This window comes from Monomorium pharaonis, chromosome 2, assembly GCF_013373865.1.
Source record: "Monomorium pharaonis isolate MP-MQ-018 chromosome 2, ASM1337386v2, whole genome shotgun sequence".
Taxonomy (NCBI): domain Eukaryota; kingdom Metazoa; phylum Arthropoda; class Insecta; order Hymenoptera; family Formicidae; genus Monomorium; species Monomorium pharaonis.
In genome coordinates, this window is record NC_050468.1 from 25,276,194 (window position 1) to 25,291,525 (window position 15,332).

At 28.6% G+C, this 15,332-nt stretch overlaps 3 protein-coding genes across 4 annotated transcripts in view; 1 reads left to right on the forward strand and 2 right to left on the reverse strand.

Moving 5' to 3' along the window:
• The window catches only part of LOC105835567 (F-box only protein 39), a 38,213-nt gene that overhangs the window by 2,767 nt on the left and 20,114 nt on the right, over nucleotides 1–15,332 (reverse strand). The window lies entirely within an intron of this gene.
• On the forward strand, nucleotides 289–2,159 carry LOC105835568 (carnitinyl-CoA dehydratase). 2 transcript variants are annotated; one of them, XM_028194229.2, is made up of 4 exons: nucleotides 289–702; nucleotides 755–1,028; nucleotides 1,106–1,400; nucleotides 1,754–2,159. In XM_028194229.2, exons 2-4 carry the CDS (start codon nucleotides 798–800, stop codon nucleotides 2,029–2,031), a joined length of 804 nt encoding a protein of 267 aa, XP_028050030.2. In that variant the 5' UTR covers nucleotides 289–702; nucleotides 755–797; the 3' UTR covers nucleotides 2,032–2,159. The 2 variants fall into 2 exon arrangements, with proteins under 2 accessions (XP_028050030.2, XP_012534456.2); XM_012679002.3 differs by having other exon boundaries at nucleotides 290–702; nucleotides 775–1,028.
• On the reverse strand, nucleotides 2,265–4,491 carry LOC118644375 (uncharacterized protein CXorf65 homolog). Its single transcript, XM_036282818.1, has 4 exons — nucleotides 4,218–4,491; nucleotides 4,015–4,143; nucleotides 2,493–2,615; nucleotides 2,265–2,435 (listed from the first exon to the last, which is right to left on the reverse strand). Exons 1-4 carry the CDS (start codon nucleotides 4,246–4,248, stop codon nucleotides 2,287–2,289), a joined length of 432 nt encoding a protein of 143 aa, XP_036138711.1. The 5' UTR covers nucleotides 4,249–4,491; the 3' UTR covers nucleotides 2,265–2,286.

The following is a 15,332-nucleotide window of genomic DNA, read 5'->3' on the forward strand; positions in this document are numbered from 1 at the left end:
GTGTCAGAAAGAAATGCGTACAATACAATATCATATGTATATAAATTAATATAATATCTAGAATTATAGAATTATAAAATATATATATGTATACATTTTCCTATACATATTTCTCTTGTATAATTTTTGTTTATAAGAAAAAAAAATAAGAAGAAATTGAAAAAGTTCAGTTTAATTAAATAAGAAAAAATAAGGACAAATATTTATAATATTTTATCGTTGTTTTGTCGTGATATTGAATCAAACACGCGCGCTTGCGCGCGTACGTACATTTATTGCACCAGTGTAGCAGTGCAATTAAATAGTGTAGTTGTAAAAGTCGATAAATTATTATTCAATAATAGTTCAATCAAGTTCAATGGTACATTGTTGAATGTGTACTTAAACTTCAAATTGGTGTTGCGTCTTATCGAAGAAAACGAAAAGACAGACAAAGAAAAAAAGATAATATGCTATATTATTTTTCGAACTATTACCTTTCCACGAGGCTGTGTAATGTAACTGAATTTGATAAAATTCTATATCTTGAATTTAACGAAAATTTATCAAAGTTACATAATCTTGAAAATATAAACTTGTGAGATACGCAGAATAAAATGCATTCTCTAAGAAAATTATCGGCTTTATTTAGTCGTACCCTGAGAAATAATGCACGACGAAACATAACCTCCCAACCTGCTGCAAATGCAAATATCAACAAAGGTATGTATTTGAATATCATTTAAAAAACATTGTAAGCCAACACAAGATTTAGTGAAGTATGTTTTATTTCAGAAAAAACGATATTAGTAAAACAGATGGGTAAGGTGACTGCAATTGGTATAAACCGTCCAGAAAAAAGAAATTGCCTGGATGTTGCAACCGCCCGTCTCTTATCAGAAACGCTAGATGAGTTTGAAAATAATGATGAATCGTTAGTGGCAGTATTATATGGTGTAGGAGGCAATTTTTGTGCTGGTTATGATCTTAAAGAAATTGCGGACTATGATGGCAAAAATGAGGAGAGCATACCACATTTTGGACCACTGGTACATTTATATTATATCTAAAATTATGGAATGACACTGTTGTTCAGGATACTAAAGTCTTTTTGGTTCTTTGGTAGGCAAATAGAACTGAATTAATCAAGAAGCCATTGGTTGCAGCTTTGAGTGGATATGCAGTTGGAATAGGATTTGAGCTTGCTCTAATATGTGACTTAAGAGTCATAGAGGATACAGCAACAGTAGGTTTTTTAAACCGACGGTTTGGTATTCCAATTTCATGTGGAGGTACCGTTCGTTTGCCTGCCATAATTGGATATTCTAGAGCTATGGATCTTATACTGACAGGAAGAAAAGTTACTGCACAGGAAGCATTCAATTGGGGAATTGCACATAGATATACATGTTGTGGTGCAGGTATGATAATTTTTAGATTATTTGTTTTAAAGCTTTTGAAGAAAAATATGATGCATGGAATCCTTTTATACAATAATTTAAGTGAGAAAATAAAATTTATTCAGTGTTTTTTTTTGTATATTTATATATACATTAGTGTCTGTCCCTGTCTGTTTCTCTCTCCTCTCCCCCTTCTCTCTCTCTCTCTCTCTCTCTCTCTCTCTCTCTCTCTCTCTCTCTCTCTCTCTCTCTTATTTACTCACTTTCCCTCTTTTACTCTCACTTTTACTTTTGTTCTCATACCATTTGATTGTATAAAATTATTGATAATCTAAGTGTTTACTTTAAAATTCAATCTTCTACTCTTTTTCCAGCTCTGGGTACAGCAATGAACTTAGCAAGTTCTCTGGTAAAATTTCCACAAAAAAGTTTACTGGCAGATCGCACGTCGGCATATTTTGCCACATTTTCGCCAAAACAAATAGAAGAGTCCTTACAATTTGAAAAAGATAATTCTTCGCATTTGATATTAGAAGAAGGTGTTCCAGGCGCCAAGAAATTCATCTATCACGGAATTGGAAGGCATGGGAAGTTTCATAATATTACAACAAAAGATGACAACATTCGAGAACTAGATGAAAATTTATTATAAGAACTTTTGACATGTACATACATATAATGTACGTATATATATAATGATGTACCAAAGTTTTTGTAGCTTTCTAAATAAGTCGGATAAACTTGTATATATTAGAAATATATTTATATACCAGATCCATATTTATTTTTTTCTATAGATTAACACTCTTATATATCTCCTCTTCGTTGAACACAACAATATACATTATGTACAAGTATTATGTGAATATCAAATACAAGATGTAATTGTAAGGTAACATTAATAGATTTATTTTGTGTTATTATTCTTTTTAAGTACAGATTTAATAGCAGTTTTTCGCGATAATTTTTGGATCTTTGACAGAACATCGCAATATTTTTTGGCTGTTTTTCCAGTTAGAAGCGGTGTAAGATTTATTATCTGTCCATTTTCGTCCCCTAAAAAGTATCACTTATTATTCTAACAAGTAAAATAGTCGTTATATTATTATTTACGTTCGAAGGTGACGATAAAATATGTTAAATTTGATTGAAGAATATCTGATGCACGTGTACAAGGTTCATAAGTAGATACACTCTTCAATTGGCAATTTACTTCATCGCACAAATCAAACTCACCTGGGAAACAATATTTTCTATGAGATATTAATTTTATAACGATTTTTATTTATAAAAGATTGCGACGTAATTTCAAAATTAAAATCCTGTAATCAGCAGAGATTTATATACATATATATATAATAGTTATACGTGTAAAATTAATCTACATTAGTAGATATATACAATGTAAACTATATAAACTATGTTTTACGTGTCATCCACGTAAACTATTGTGAACAATAATTTATGGATTATGAAAGATTTAAATTTTATCAGAAATAATGAAAGTTATATTCCATTTTTTGGTAATAGTATATATTTTTATTTTATTTATATTGAAGTTATATATTAATGTAATCTTATACTCATTTTTTGTATTGTGTTATTTAACTAATAATACTTTACATTGCTTGTATTATCTGCATAATAAAATATGCAATATAACAATCTCCCCTTTTTTTTGTAAGTTTGTAAATTTGTGTATTTTCATGCGTAGACTTTTTCTCGAGAAGCAAAATTGTCGCTAAAATTCTTTTTTTAATTAAAAAATTTTTTTTAATATTGGTAAATAAAAATATGATAATTTATTGTATAAAGATACTGTTATATATATGATTATTAAAATACTATAAAATTATAAAGATATCCTCTTTAATGTTGTTTTTAATAATGTTGAATTAAATATTTCATAATGTTTTATTTTCTGTGCATATTTTTTAATATAGCAATTTATAAATTAAGTGTAAAATGAATTATTTAGTCAAGCAATTTAGCCATTCTTGGTTTCTTGTTCAAAATATTGTTGATAACGTTAAATTGTGGGGCTTAAATTTATATATACATATATATGTACACATACTTATTTTTATATTACTATCAATCACAAATTATTCTTTGCTATGATTAAAATTACATAAGAAATAATTTTTATTTTACATTGAAGTAGAGAATATATAAATTAATAGGGTTTAAATCTTCAATCACAAAACTAATATTTTTTGCTATAATTAAAATTATCTAAGAGAATATTTATTAATATGAATTAGTAAAGTGTAAATTTTTACAAACTCAATTCTGTGTTATAACATTTTTCATAAATTTTACAAAATTAAAAATTATTATATTCTTACTTACTGACATAAAAAAAATTTTAATTAAATTAAAAAATGGGGATTTGAGTGACAATTTTCATTCTCGGGAAAGATTTTAGACGCATGAAGACACAAATTTATAAAGTAAGTTAAAATATTGGAAAAGCGTTATACTGCATACTTACCACAGATTCGTGTAAACAATATGTAAATAATTCATGTTGACGTAGTCTTGAAATGTACAAACAACTTTGATATGGTTTTTTAAAATATTTTTATAATTAACACATTTAAACGTTTTTATTTGACATGACTTTTATATGTACCATTCATATGTGCAATTTTTCTTATATAATGAAGTACCATTCTAATCGGACAATTTATGTTCACCAGTATCTCTTTGTCTACAGACATGGCTTCTGAATATTCGACACTATCACCATTTGACAAATACTCTGTAATTATAATTACATATAGTTTTTTAAAACTCACGAATTTTGATTTAACGAAGATAATTTTGATTTCATACCAACATATTTAACTCTTATGATAGTCATCATGTCACGTCCCTAATATCATAAAAATTTAAAACTTCGTAGTCGATAAAATCGATGTTTTAATTAAGATTTAAATGCTGATTCTTAAATGCTTGAACATAGCCTCGGTTATAAGAAACTAATAGAATAATAGAAGACCGTCAAAGCAGATCCGATAAGGGCAGTTATCTTTACAATATTACTAGAACAACACAGGCGCGCGTTACGCGCGCGCTATTTAATTTTTTACTTTTTAAAAATAACAATTGCAATAATAATTATATAAATAAATAATTTTATACAAAAAGAAAGGAAAAAGAAATAAAGAGAGAGAGAGAGAGAGAGAGAGAAAGCATACTTACATACATTAATTTATTATCTAATTTTCTTTCTTCTTTAAAAATATTATACACATAAAAAAAGGAGAAAAGAAATACAATATACACAACATACATAAATCTTCTTTAAAGTAATATGATATTGACACTGAAATGTAACGAAATGTTGTCAGCTCTGACTCTTCTTCTTCTTTTTGTTTTTTTTTCCTTAATTAGTATTAGAGATTGACGATATAGTTTGAAAAACAAAATAACAATTGTTAATAAATTATTAAATACTTTGACATTATATGTGTATCTTTTCATATAAAATGAGATCAACATCTTTTGCAAAAATCAATACAGAAAACTTTCGAAAATCTTTTGTTTGAGTAAAATACTTCACAGTGTACGCACTTCTTCCCCTCCCCCCCCCCTCACTCACTCTCTCTCTCTCAGTCTCTCCCGGTCTCTTCCGATATAGATAACCTTTTATACAAATTTGACAGCTGTCAAAATTCAATCGCAATAATTACTCTCGCAACACGAAGTAAGCGCAACGAGAGAACCAATCGGCACGTGTGTGAAGTTAGCATCTTAAAGTGTAGCATCTTATAAAAATACTGCAGAATTACTTGCATCCAGCATAGTTCTACGGTTCTTGATAGGTTTCAACAATAGTTCCGTCGAATTACCTATTTTGATTAAATTTTTATAAATGAGATGCTAACTTCCAAAATCACATAATAGCATTTCACCGTATTTCGAATATACGACCCCAGAGAAGACTAAATCTATAGAGTTCTATCGTTTAGAGACGTCCTATCAATAGTTCAGATGATTTAATTAATGAAAAAAAAATTTTTTGCTACAAAACATACGTATATATGCGTGTACGTCTGCGCACGTAGATTTGGTGTAACTGGCATCTTAAATAGATAAAATTAATTAATTTAAAAAATTTAGAAAGTATTTTTCAACAACTATCTTGATGGAAAACTTATATTTATAAGTCTAGACATGAGATGCTGGTCGAATATCGACAGTTCTATTTCTTTTAACGCAGTTCCCATATAGATACGGACGCGTACAATATGTTTCTATAAAGTTCAGGTGATATAATTAATTAAAACATTTTTTAAACAATTATTTTGTTCAAAAAACTTGAATTTTTAAGGCTACACATCAAGTGCTAATCGAATATCGACAGATCTATTTATTTTAACGTAATTCTCATATAGTTCGGGACGCGTACAATGAGTTTCTATAAAGTTCAGGTGATATAATTAACTAAAACCTTTTTTAAACAATTATTTTGCCCGAAAAACTTAAATTTTTAAGGCTACACATCAAGTGCTAATCGAATATCGACAGATCTATTTATTTTAACGTAATTCTCATATAGTTCGGGACGCGTACAATGAGTTTCTATAAAGTTCAGGTGATATAATTAACTAAAACCTTTTTTAAACAATTATTTTGCCCGAAAAACTTAAATTTTTAAGGCTACACGTCAAGTGCTAATCAAATATCGACAAATTTATTTATTTTAACGTAATTCTCATATAGTTTGGGACGTGTACAATATGTTTCTATAGAGTTTAGGTGATATAATTAATTAAAACGTTTTTTAAACAATTATTTTGCCCGAAAAACTTGAATTTTTAAGGCTGGACGTAAAGTGCTAATCGAATATCGACAGATCTACTTATTTGAACGTAATTCTCATATAGTTCGGGACGCGTACAATATGTTTCAATAAAGTTCAGGTGATATAATTAATTAAAACATTTTTTAAATAATTATTTGCCTGGAAAACTTGAATTTTGAACGCTAGACGTAAAGTGCTAATCGAATATCGACAGATCTATTTATTTTAACGTAATTCTCATATAGTTTGGGACGCGTAGAATATGTTTCTATAGAGTTTAGGTGATATAATTAATTAAAACATTTTTTAAACAATTATTTTGTCCAAAAAACTTGAATTTTTAAGGCTACACATCAAGTGCTAATTGAATATCGACAGATCTATTTATTTTAACGTAATTCTCATATAGTTTGGGACGCGTACAATATGTTTCTATAGAGTTTAGGTGATATAATTAACTAAAACATTTTTTAAACAATTATTTTTCCCGAAAAATTTGAATTTTAGGGCTAGACGTCAGGTGCTAATCGAATATCGACAGATTTATTTATTTTAACGTAATTCTCATATAGTTTGGGACGTGTACAATATGTTTCTATAGAGTTTAGGTGATATAATTAATTAAAACGTTTTTTAAACAATTATTTTGCCCAAAAAACTTGAATTTTTAAGGCTACACGTCAAGTGCTAATCGAATATCGACAGATTAATTTATTTGAACGTAATTCTCATTTAGCTTCGGACTCGTACAATATGTTTCAGTAGCGTTCAGGTGATATAATTAATTAAAACATTTTTTAAACAATTATTTTGCCCAAAAAACTTGAATTTTTAAGGCTACACGTCAAGTGCTAATCGAATATCGACAGATCTATTTATTTTAACGTAATACACATATAGTTCGGGACGCGTACAATATGTTTCTATAGAGATCAGATGATATAATTAATTAAAACATTTTTTAAACAATTATTTTGTTCGAAAAATTTGAATTTTTACGGCTACACATCAAGTGCTATTCGAATATCGACAGATCTGTCTATTTTAACGTAATTTTCATATAGTTCGGGACGCGTACAATATTTTTCTATAAAGTTCAGGTGATATAATTAACTAAAACATTTTTTAAACAATTATTTTGCCCGAAAAACTTGAATTTTTAAGGCTACATGTCAAGTGCTAATCGAATATCGACAGATTTATTTATTTTAACGTAATTCTCATTTAGCTTCGGACTCGTACAATATGTTTCAGTAGAGTTCAGGTGATATAATTAATTAAAACATTTTTTAAACAATTATTTTGCCCAAAAAACTTGAATTTTTAAGGCTACACGTCAAGTGCTAATCGAATATCGACAGATCTATTTATTTTAACGTAATTTTCATATAGTTTGAGACGCGTACAATATGTTTCTATAGAGTTCTGGTAATATAATTAAATAAAACATTTTTTAAACAATTATTTTGCTCAAAAAACTTGAATTTTTAAGGCTAGACGTCAGGTGCTAATCGAATATCGACAGATTTATTTATTTTAACGTAATTCTCATATAGTTCGGGACTCGTACAATATGTTTCAGTAGAGTTCAGGTGATATAATTAATTAAAACATTTTTTAAACTATTATTTTGTTCGAAAAATTTGAATTTTTAAGGCTACACATCAAGTGCTATTCGAATATCGACAGATCTGTCTATTTTAACGTAATTTTCATATAGTTCGGGACGCGTACAATATGTTTCTATAAAGTTCAGGTGATATAATTAACTAAAACATTTTTTAAACAATTATTTTCCCCGAAAAACTTGAATTTTTAAGGCTACACGTCAAGTGCTAATCGAATATCGACAGATTTATTTATTTTAACGTAATTCTCATTTAGCTTTGGACTCGTACAATATGTTTCAGTAGAGTTCAGGTGATATAATTAATTAAAACATTTTTTAAACTATTATTTTGTTCGAAAAACTTGAATTTTTAAGGCTGGACGTAAAGTGCTAATCGAATATCGACAGATCTACTTATTTGAACGTAATTCTCATATAGTTCGGGACGCGTACAATATGTTTCAATAATGTTCAGGTGATATAATTAATTAAAACATTTTTTAAATAATTATTTGCCCGGAAAACTTGAATTTTGAACGCTAGACGTAAAGTGCTAATCGAATATCGACAGATTTATTTATTTTAACGTAATTCTCATTTAGCTTTGGACTCGTACAATATGTTTCAGTAGAGTTCAGGTGATATAATTAATTAAAACATTTTTTAAACTATTATTTTGTTCGAAAAACTTGAATTTTTAAGGCTGGACGTAAAGTGCTAATCGAATATCGACAGATCTACTTATTTGAACGTAATTCTCATATAGTTCGGGACGCGTACAATATGTTTCTATAAAGTTCAGGTGATATAATTAACTAAAACATTTTTTAAACAATTATTTTTCCCGAAAAATTTGAATTTTAGGGCTAGACGTTAGGTGCTAATCGAATATCGACAGATTTATTTATTTTAACGTAATTCTCATATAGTTCGGGACACGTACAATATGTTTCTATAAAGTTCAGGTGATATAATTAACTAAAACATTTTTTAAACAATTATTTTGCCCGAAAAACTTGAATTTTAGGGCTAGACAACAGGTGCTAATCGAATATCGACAGATCTATTCATTTTAACGTAAATCTCATATAGCTTGGGACGCGTACAATATGTTTCTATAGAATTTAGGTGATATAATTAATTAAAACATTTTTTAAACAATTATTTTGCCCAAAAAACTTGAATTTTTAAGGCTACATATCAAGTGCTAATCGAATATCGACAGATCTATTTATTTTAACGTAATTCTCATATAGTTTGGGACGCGTACAATATGTTTCTATAGAGTTTAGGTGATATAATTAACTAAAACATTTTTTAAACAATTATTTTTCCCGAAAAATTTGAATTTTAGGGCTAGACGTCAGGTGCTAATCGAATATCGACAGATTTATTTATTTTAACGTAATTCTCATATAGTTTGGGACGTGTACAATATGTTTCTATAGAGTTTAGGTGATATAATTAATTAAAACGTTTTTTAAACAATTATTTTGCCCAAAAAACTTGAATTTTTAAGGCTACACGTCAAGTGCTAATCGAATATCGACAGATTTATTTATTTGAACGTAATTCTCATTTAGCTTCGGACTCGTACAATATGTTTCAGTAGAGTTCAGGTGATATAATTAATTAAAACATTTTTTAAACAATTATTTTGCCCAAAAAACTTGAATTTTTAAGGCTACACGTCAAGTGCTAATCGAATATCGACAGATCTATTTATTTTAACGTAATACACATATAGTTCGGGACGCGTACAATATGTTTCTATAGAGATCAGGTGATATAATTAATTAAAACATTTTTTAAACAATTATTTTGTTCGAAAAATTTGAATTTTTAAGGCTACACATCAAGTGCTATTCGAATATCGACAGATCTGTCTATTTTAACGTAATTTTCATATAGTTCGGGACGCGTACAATATGTTTCTATAAAGTTCAGATGATATAATTAACTAAAACATTTTTTAAACAATTATTTTCCCCGAAAAACTTGAATTTTTAAGGCTACACGTCAAGTGCTAATCGAATATCGACAGATTTATTTATTTTAACGTAATTCTCATTTAGCTTTGGACTCGTACAATATGTTTCAGTAGAGTTCAGGTGATATAATTAATTAAAACATTTTTTAAACTATTATTTTGTTCGAAAAACTTGAATTTTTAAGGCTGGACGTAAAGTGCTAATCGAATATCGACAGATCTACTTATTTGAACGTAATTCTCATATAGTTCGGGACGCGTACAATATGTTTCAATAATGTTCAGGTGATATAATTAATTAAAACATTTTTTAAATAATTATTTGCCCGGAAAACTTGAATTTTGAACGCTAGACGTAAAGTGCTAATCGAATATCGACAGATTTATTTATTTTAACGTAATTCTCATTTAGCTTTGGACTCGTACAATATGTTTCAGTAGAGTTCAGGTGATATAATTAATTAAAACATTTTTTAAACTATTATTTTGTTCGAAAAACTTGAATTTTTAAGGCTGGACGTAAAGTGCTAATCGAATATCGACAGATCTACTTATTTGAACGTAATTCTCATATAGTTCGGGACGCGTACAATATGTTTCAATAATGTTCAGGTGATATAATTAATTAAAACATTTTTTAAATAATTATTTGCCCGGAAAACTTGAATTTTGAACGCTAGACGTAAAGTGCTAATCGAATATCGACAGATCTATTTATTTTAACGTAATTCTCATATTGTTCCGGACGCGTACAATATATTTCTATAGAGTTCAGGTGATATAATTAATTAAAACATTTTTTAAACATATTGTGGTCGTATATTCGAAATACGATGAGATGCTATTATGTGATTTTGGAAGTTAGCATCTCATTTATTAAAATTTATTTAAAATACGTAATTCAACGGAACTATTGTTGAAACTTATCAAGAAGTGTAGAACTATGCTGGAAGCAAGTAATTCTGCAGTATTTTTATGAGATGCTAAACTTTGAGATGCTAACGCGAGTATCGATGCCATGCCGTTTTTTAGAAAGGATTATGTCATTGAATTTTACAAATGATATTTTTGTGATATTATGGTTCTTGTATCTAAGAAACAACAATTATAGACCTGGTTTCGCACTACCCATCGGACCCAAAGGAATTACGGGGAGGACCTTGCGTTGCGTGGAAGGTATGTGTAGGCGGAGAAAGGGCGAAGTCATTATCTACAATATTTATAACTTAATTTAATTTTCTGATACAAAATCATTAAAGTGGTTCGTTAAATTTTATACATTTTTATGAAGATTGATATTTTACTTTAACAAGTCACAGCATGTGTTTGTTAAATTCTTTTAAATGTTATCAAATATTAAATCTATTAAATCTACAATATGTTAAATATGCTTCACAAATTAAGAAAAAATAAATAAATCTTTATGTAATTTTTATAATATTTACTTTCTATAAATATCAAATTAAAATCTTTTAATATTCAATGGTAGTCAAATGAGTGAGCGTCAACGACCTTGTTCTTTGTCTGAATGTAACTATCTACGAGTTTATCTTTATTTATTAAGGGAAAAAGAGTCATCTAAGATTCCAGAGTCGAAGGAGAAAAAGTTTCAATTCACACATAAACACTCGCGACACGTTTTTTTTTTCGGTAGTGGATCTTGTTAAACCAGTCTACGCGTCACAATCTGGCGGCTCAAGTTGGATTACGATCAATCTCAGGGATCGAGACGAGGACTTGTGATTTTCAAGAATCCCGGATCTCTGAAAACCCTCCCGTGTCTGACCTCGTGGGCTTTCTTCTTTTTGCGCGGATGCGATGTCCGACCTGTTTCCTCGCGTTACCGCGCACGTGGAACTTCGCTTTCATTACCTTCACTTTCGACTTTTTTATGTTAAAAAGGCTTTTTTTCGCCCGTTAGCCAGAAGAAGTTTTGAGAAACCGAAAGGGCTAATAACATTCTCCAGTTACAATTGTGTATAATATTAATTCGTTAAAACTACAGCTTTATAATAAATTTGCCTTATTTACGAATGCCTTGATGATAAAAGAAACGAAGCAATTGATATGTGTTCGAAATAGAAAGTCTTTATGTGCTGGACGGCAAGCATTTATTTAATTATGCTATTGTATCCGCATAAAGATTTTTATATTACATTTATTTGAATAACATGCAATATTTGCGTTTGCAAATTTTTTTCAAAATGTGGATAAAATTTCTTTGCTGTGGCAAAACTAATTTCGATAATAACATGTTCGATCGAACGGTTTAAGTACTTCTAAAGGCCAAAGGTCAATTTATCAGAATAAATTTTTTTTTATATTCAAGTAAGAAAGATTGATATTTCTCTCGAAAATATTCGAGAAATGTTCAAAGAGTTGTTTAAGTTAGCGTGACAAATTGACAAAGTCGGTTTTCCATTGTTGGCAATAAGAAACTTCTAACGATTTCTATTTACATCAATATCTCGCTGATTGAAATGTTGCAACTTTATACATATGCAATGAACGATTGCATTTGAAGAGGGAAGTTAAATGGCGGTAAGAAAAATTGGAATATGCATATGTTTCTTTTTCCAAACGGTGCGCGTTTATCGTAATCACAAATAACCGATTATTACAGACTTACAAATACTATGATTAATACCGTTGAATAATTATCTATATTTGTTGCAAATAGCTTCGACGAACGCGGTTTTATTAGATTGATAAAAGGCCAGATACGAATACGCACATGCGTTTTTTTATAATTACAGCGTGCCAGAGCGTGCACGCACACAGATGGAATTATATACCTCATTATGTCCGCTTAGGGCCGGTTGTTCCAACTTCTTGATAAATTTACCTACGAGGTAAGCATGTGTCTATCTTTATTTCTTTTTTTAAATAAATAAAGACAAACATATATTTATCTGATAGGTAAATTTGCCAAGAAGTTGGAACAATCGACTCTTACAAACGTATTACAACGCTCGTCGCGCGCGTATAATGCGAAATAATTTTTAATATTCTCAAATAATAACTGATAATGACGGAAGTTCAACACGCGGAGAAAGTGTGCGCACACTCACTCGCTCGCAGCATTGGATTTTGACTCCATATGCTTTACTCCATGATTTTATGATGGTTCTTCTCAAAGGAGAATTCTTCTTTTTTTTTCCTTTACTATGCTCTTATGGATCATGCGATACTTTTTCCCAAGATCGTTCCAGCGCCGAGCAATAATTACAATTCATATCGAGCACTGAAATATTACACCTATCATTATCCTGTGATTGATTTAACAACTTGGTGCTTCTCTCATTTCGTAATCTTTCGATTGGAGATCTACTATACAACCGGCAAAGCGCATTTTCCGCGTTACAATAAATGGTTACTTTTATTATGCAAAAAGGCGAGAAAGAGAAACACACTTATTATATTTATATTACTCCCAACTTGAAATATGCGTAACATGCTTGCGAATAAATTTTAAAGAAAAAGTATATTTTTAAAAATCAATTTCTTTCTCTCCTTTTTTTTCTACTCTCATGAATTTTATAACAATTGCAAGTTCAATACTTCTGCTTAACGCAGCCAATATTTGATTATAAACGTGTATCGAATAACGATATAAGCAAATTTATATCCAGACAACACACAATGAATGTCTAATTTTAGTTCATATTTTATCTAAATATCCTTAGACGTAATACAAATGTTTCAAGAATATACAGTATTAAACGTTCAAAATATATTTATATTTGATATTGCGAAATGAAAAAATAAAGAAATATATTTGTTATTAAAATATGTTGTTATATTAATTACTATAACACATTTTGGGAATTTAAAATGCAAAGGAATTTAATATTTAGCAAAAAATGATTTAACAAAAGAGAAGCGCGAGTCAAGTGCAAGATATGTGCATGTAACAATACGATATATTTATTATTTAACATTAATATAATATATTTATTACTAACGTGATACTAATATTAAAGACCGATATTCTTACAAGAGTTTGTGTCTCTATTAAAATTTAAGTGATTATGAATAAGACATTGCAGAGAGATAATATAATATTAATTTTACTAGCCCTATGTTTTATATCTATGTATACATCTAAAATTCAATCATATTCGATTTTTATTTAAAACTGTAATTTGAATGTTATCATCCAAGTTTGATTATCCACAGAGATAATAACTATTATAGAGAAGGATTATAAGTTTGCAATAATATTTATGATATTATAGTCTTATAAGTATGCATACGTGTTTATAAATCATTTACATAATAAAAAATTATGAATTTATACTTTGTACGTTTTATTTAAATATTTATAATAATAAAATATCATTAAATTTCTATTTATAGTTGATAATGTCACCGCTCTTCAATTACCATTTTGCCCTCAGAGCCTCGAATTTAATTTGATAGTGATGAGTTACCGACATTCTTAAATAAATTAATTTTTTAAATTGGCTTATTTATAGAATTAAAACTGTCTTTTATAAAATTAAAGTACGTACATAAATCTAAATGAAAACGATTAAGTTACTTATTGTGATATCCGTGGAATTGCCTTTGTCTATCTGGGGCAATTTGAGAGTTTCCCAAGATAAAATGTGCTGTGTAGGTTCATATGAAAAACAAAAAAAATTTTTTTTGTACCTAGAACTGCCACTTGATGACGATATTTGCTTAATATACAAAATCTACGATGTATATTTACAAAATAAAACCGTATTTCTCTGGGAATAACATATACAAACAATACCGTACAATTCAAATTAAGGTTAAAAAGAAAAAAGATTAGCTATTTTAACACATTTTATAATTGCAAATCCAGATACAGAATGATAAAAAGAGCAGTCTAAAAAAAAGTTTTTTATTCTCGGTATAAAGTCTAATTCACAGACTGATAAATTCTGGAAAAGGATTTCTAAATCTATAAAAGAAATACATACGAAATCTTGTTAATTATGTGAACGAGTGATTCTACAGTATTGACCCGATCAAGTTTGACGGGGGGGGGGACGCTTTAGTATCCTCTATACAAAAATAAATATTATCATTACTCTTATATATTTACAATCAATTTTGTTTCACAGAAAATTTCCAAGGAAGCTTTATTGATAACAAAATAGACATTTTATACTAAAATTTAAAAATTAAACAATCAAATATAATTATCTCCTATCTCCTCTCCTATCTAAAAAAAAGCATGTAAAGTTGATTGCTCGCATTTCTCGAAGTTTATTGTTGTCGCTTTTCCGCGATGCCGATTGGTTCTCTCGCTGCGCATACTTCGTGTTGCAAGAGTAGCTGTCATTACAATTTTGACAGCTATCAAATTTGTATAAATATTATCTATACATTTATTGTTGTAATTTATTTTTAAAAAGTAAAACATAAAAAGTTAAGTAGCGCGCGCGAAGCGCGCGTCTGTGGTGTCTAGTGGTATATAAACTTGAAATATTTTTTATATTTTTTGATAATAATGGTATAAATATTTATTTTAAATATTTTCATAAATGTTCATCATAATTTTTTTAA

What these genes read in the sequence shown, in the direction of transcription:
- LOC118644375 (XM_036282818.1), bottom strand. Translation starts at nt 4,248, where the DNA reads ATGATGACTATCATAAGAGTTAAATATGTTG. An exon ending in CATAAGAGTTAAATATGTTG is followed by an intron (nt 4,144 to 4,217) that starts GTATGAAATCAA and finishes TTATAATTACAG; the next exon opens with AGTATTTGTCAAATGGTGAT. An exon ending in AAAAATTGCACATATGAATG is followed by an intron (nt 2,616 to 4,014) that starts GTACATATAAAA and finishes ATTGTTTCCCAG; the next exon opens with GTGAGTTTGATTTGTGCGAT.
- LOC105835568 (XM_012679002.3), top strand. Translation starts at nt 597, where the DNA reads ATGCATTCTCTAAGAAAATTATCGGCTTTATTTAGTCGTACCCTGAGA. An exon ending in AAATGCAAATATCAACAAAG is followed by an intron (nt 703 to 774) that starts GTATGTATTTGA and finishes GTTTTATTTCAG; the next exon opens with AAAAAACGATATTAGTAAAA. An exon ending in ATATACATGTTGTGGTGCAG is followed by an intron (nt 1,401 to 1,753) that starts GTATGATAATTT and finishes CTCTTTTTCCAG; the next exon opens with CTCTGGGTACAGCAATGAAC.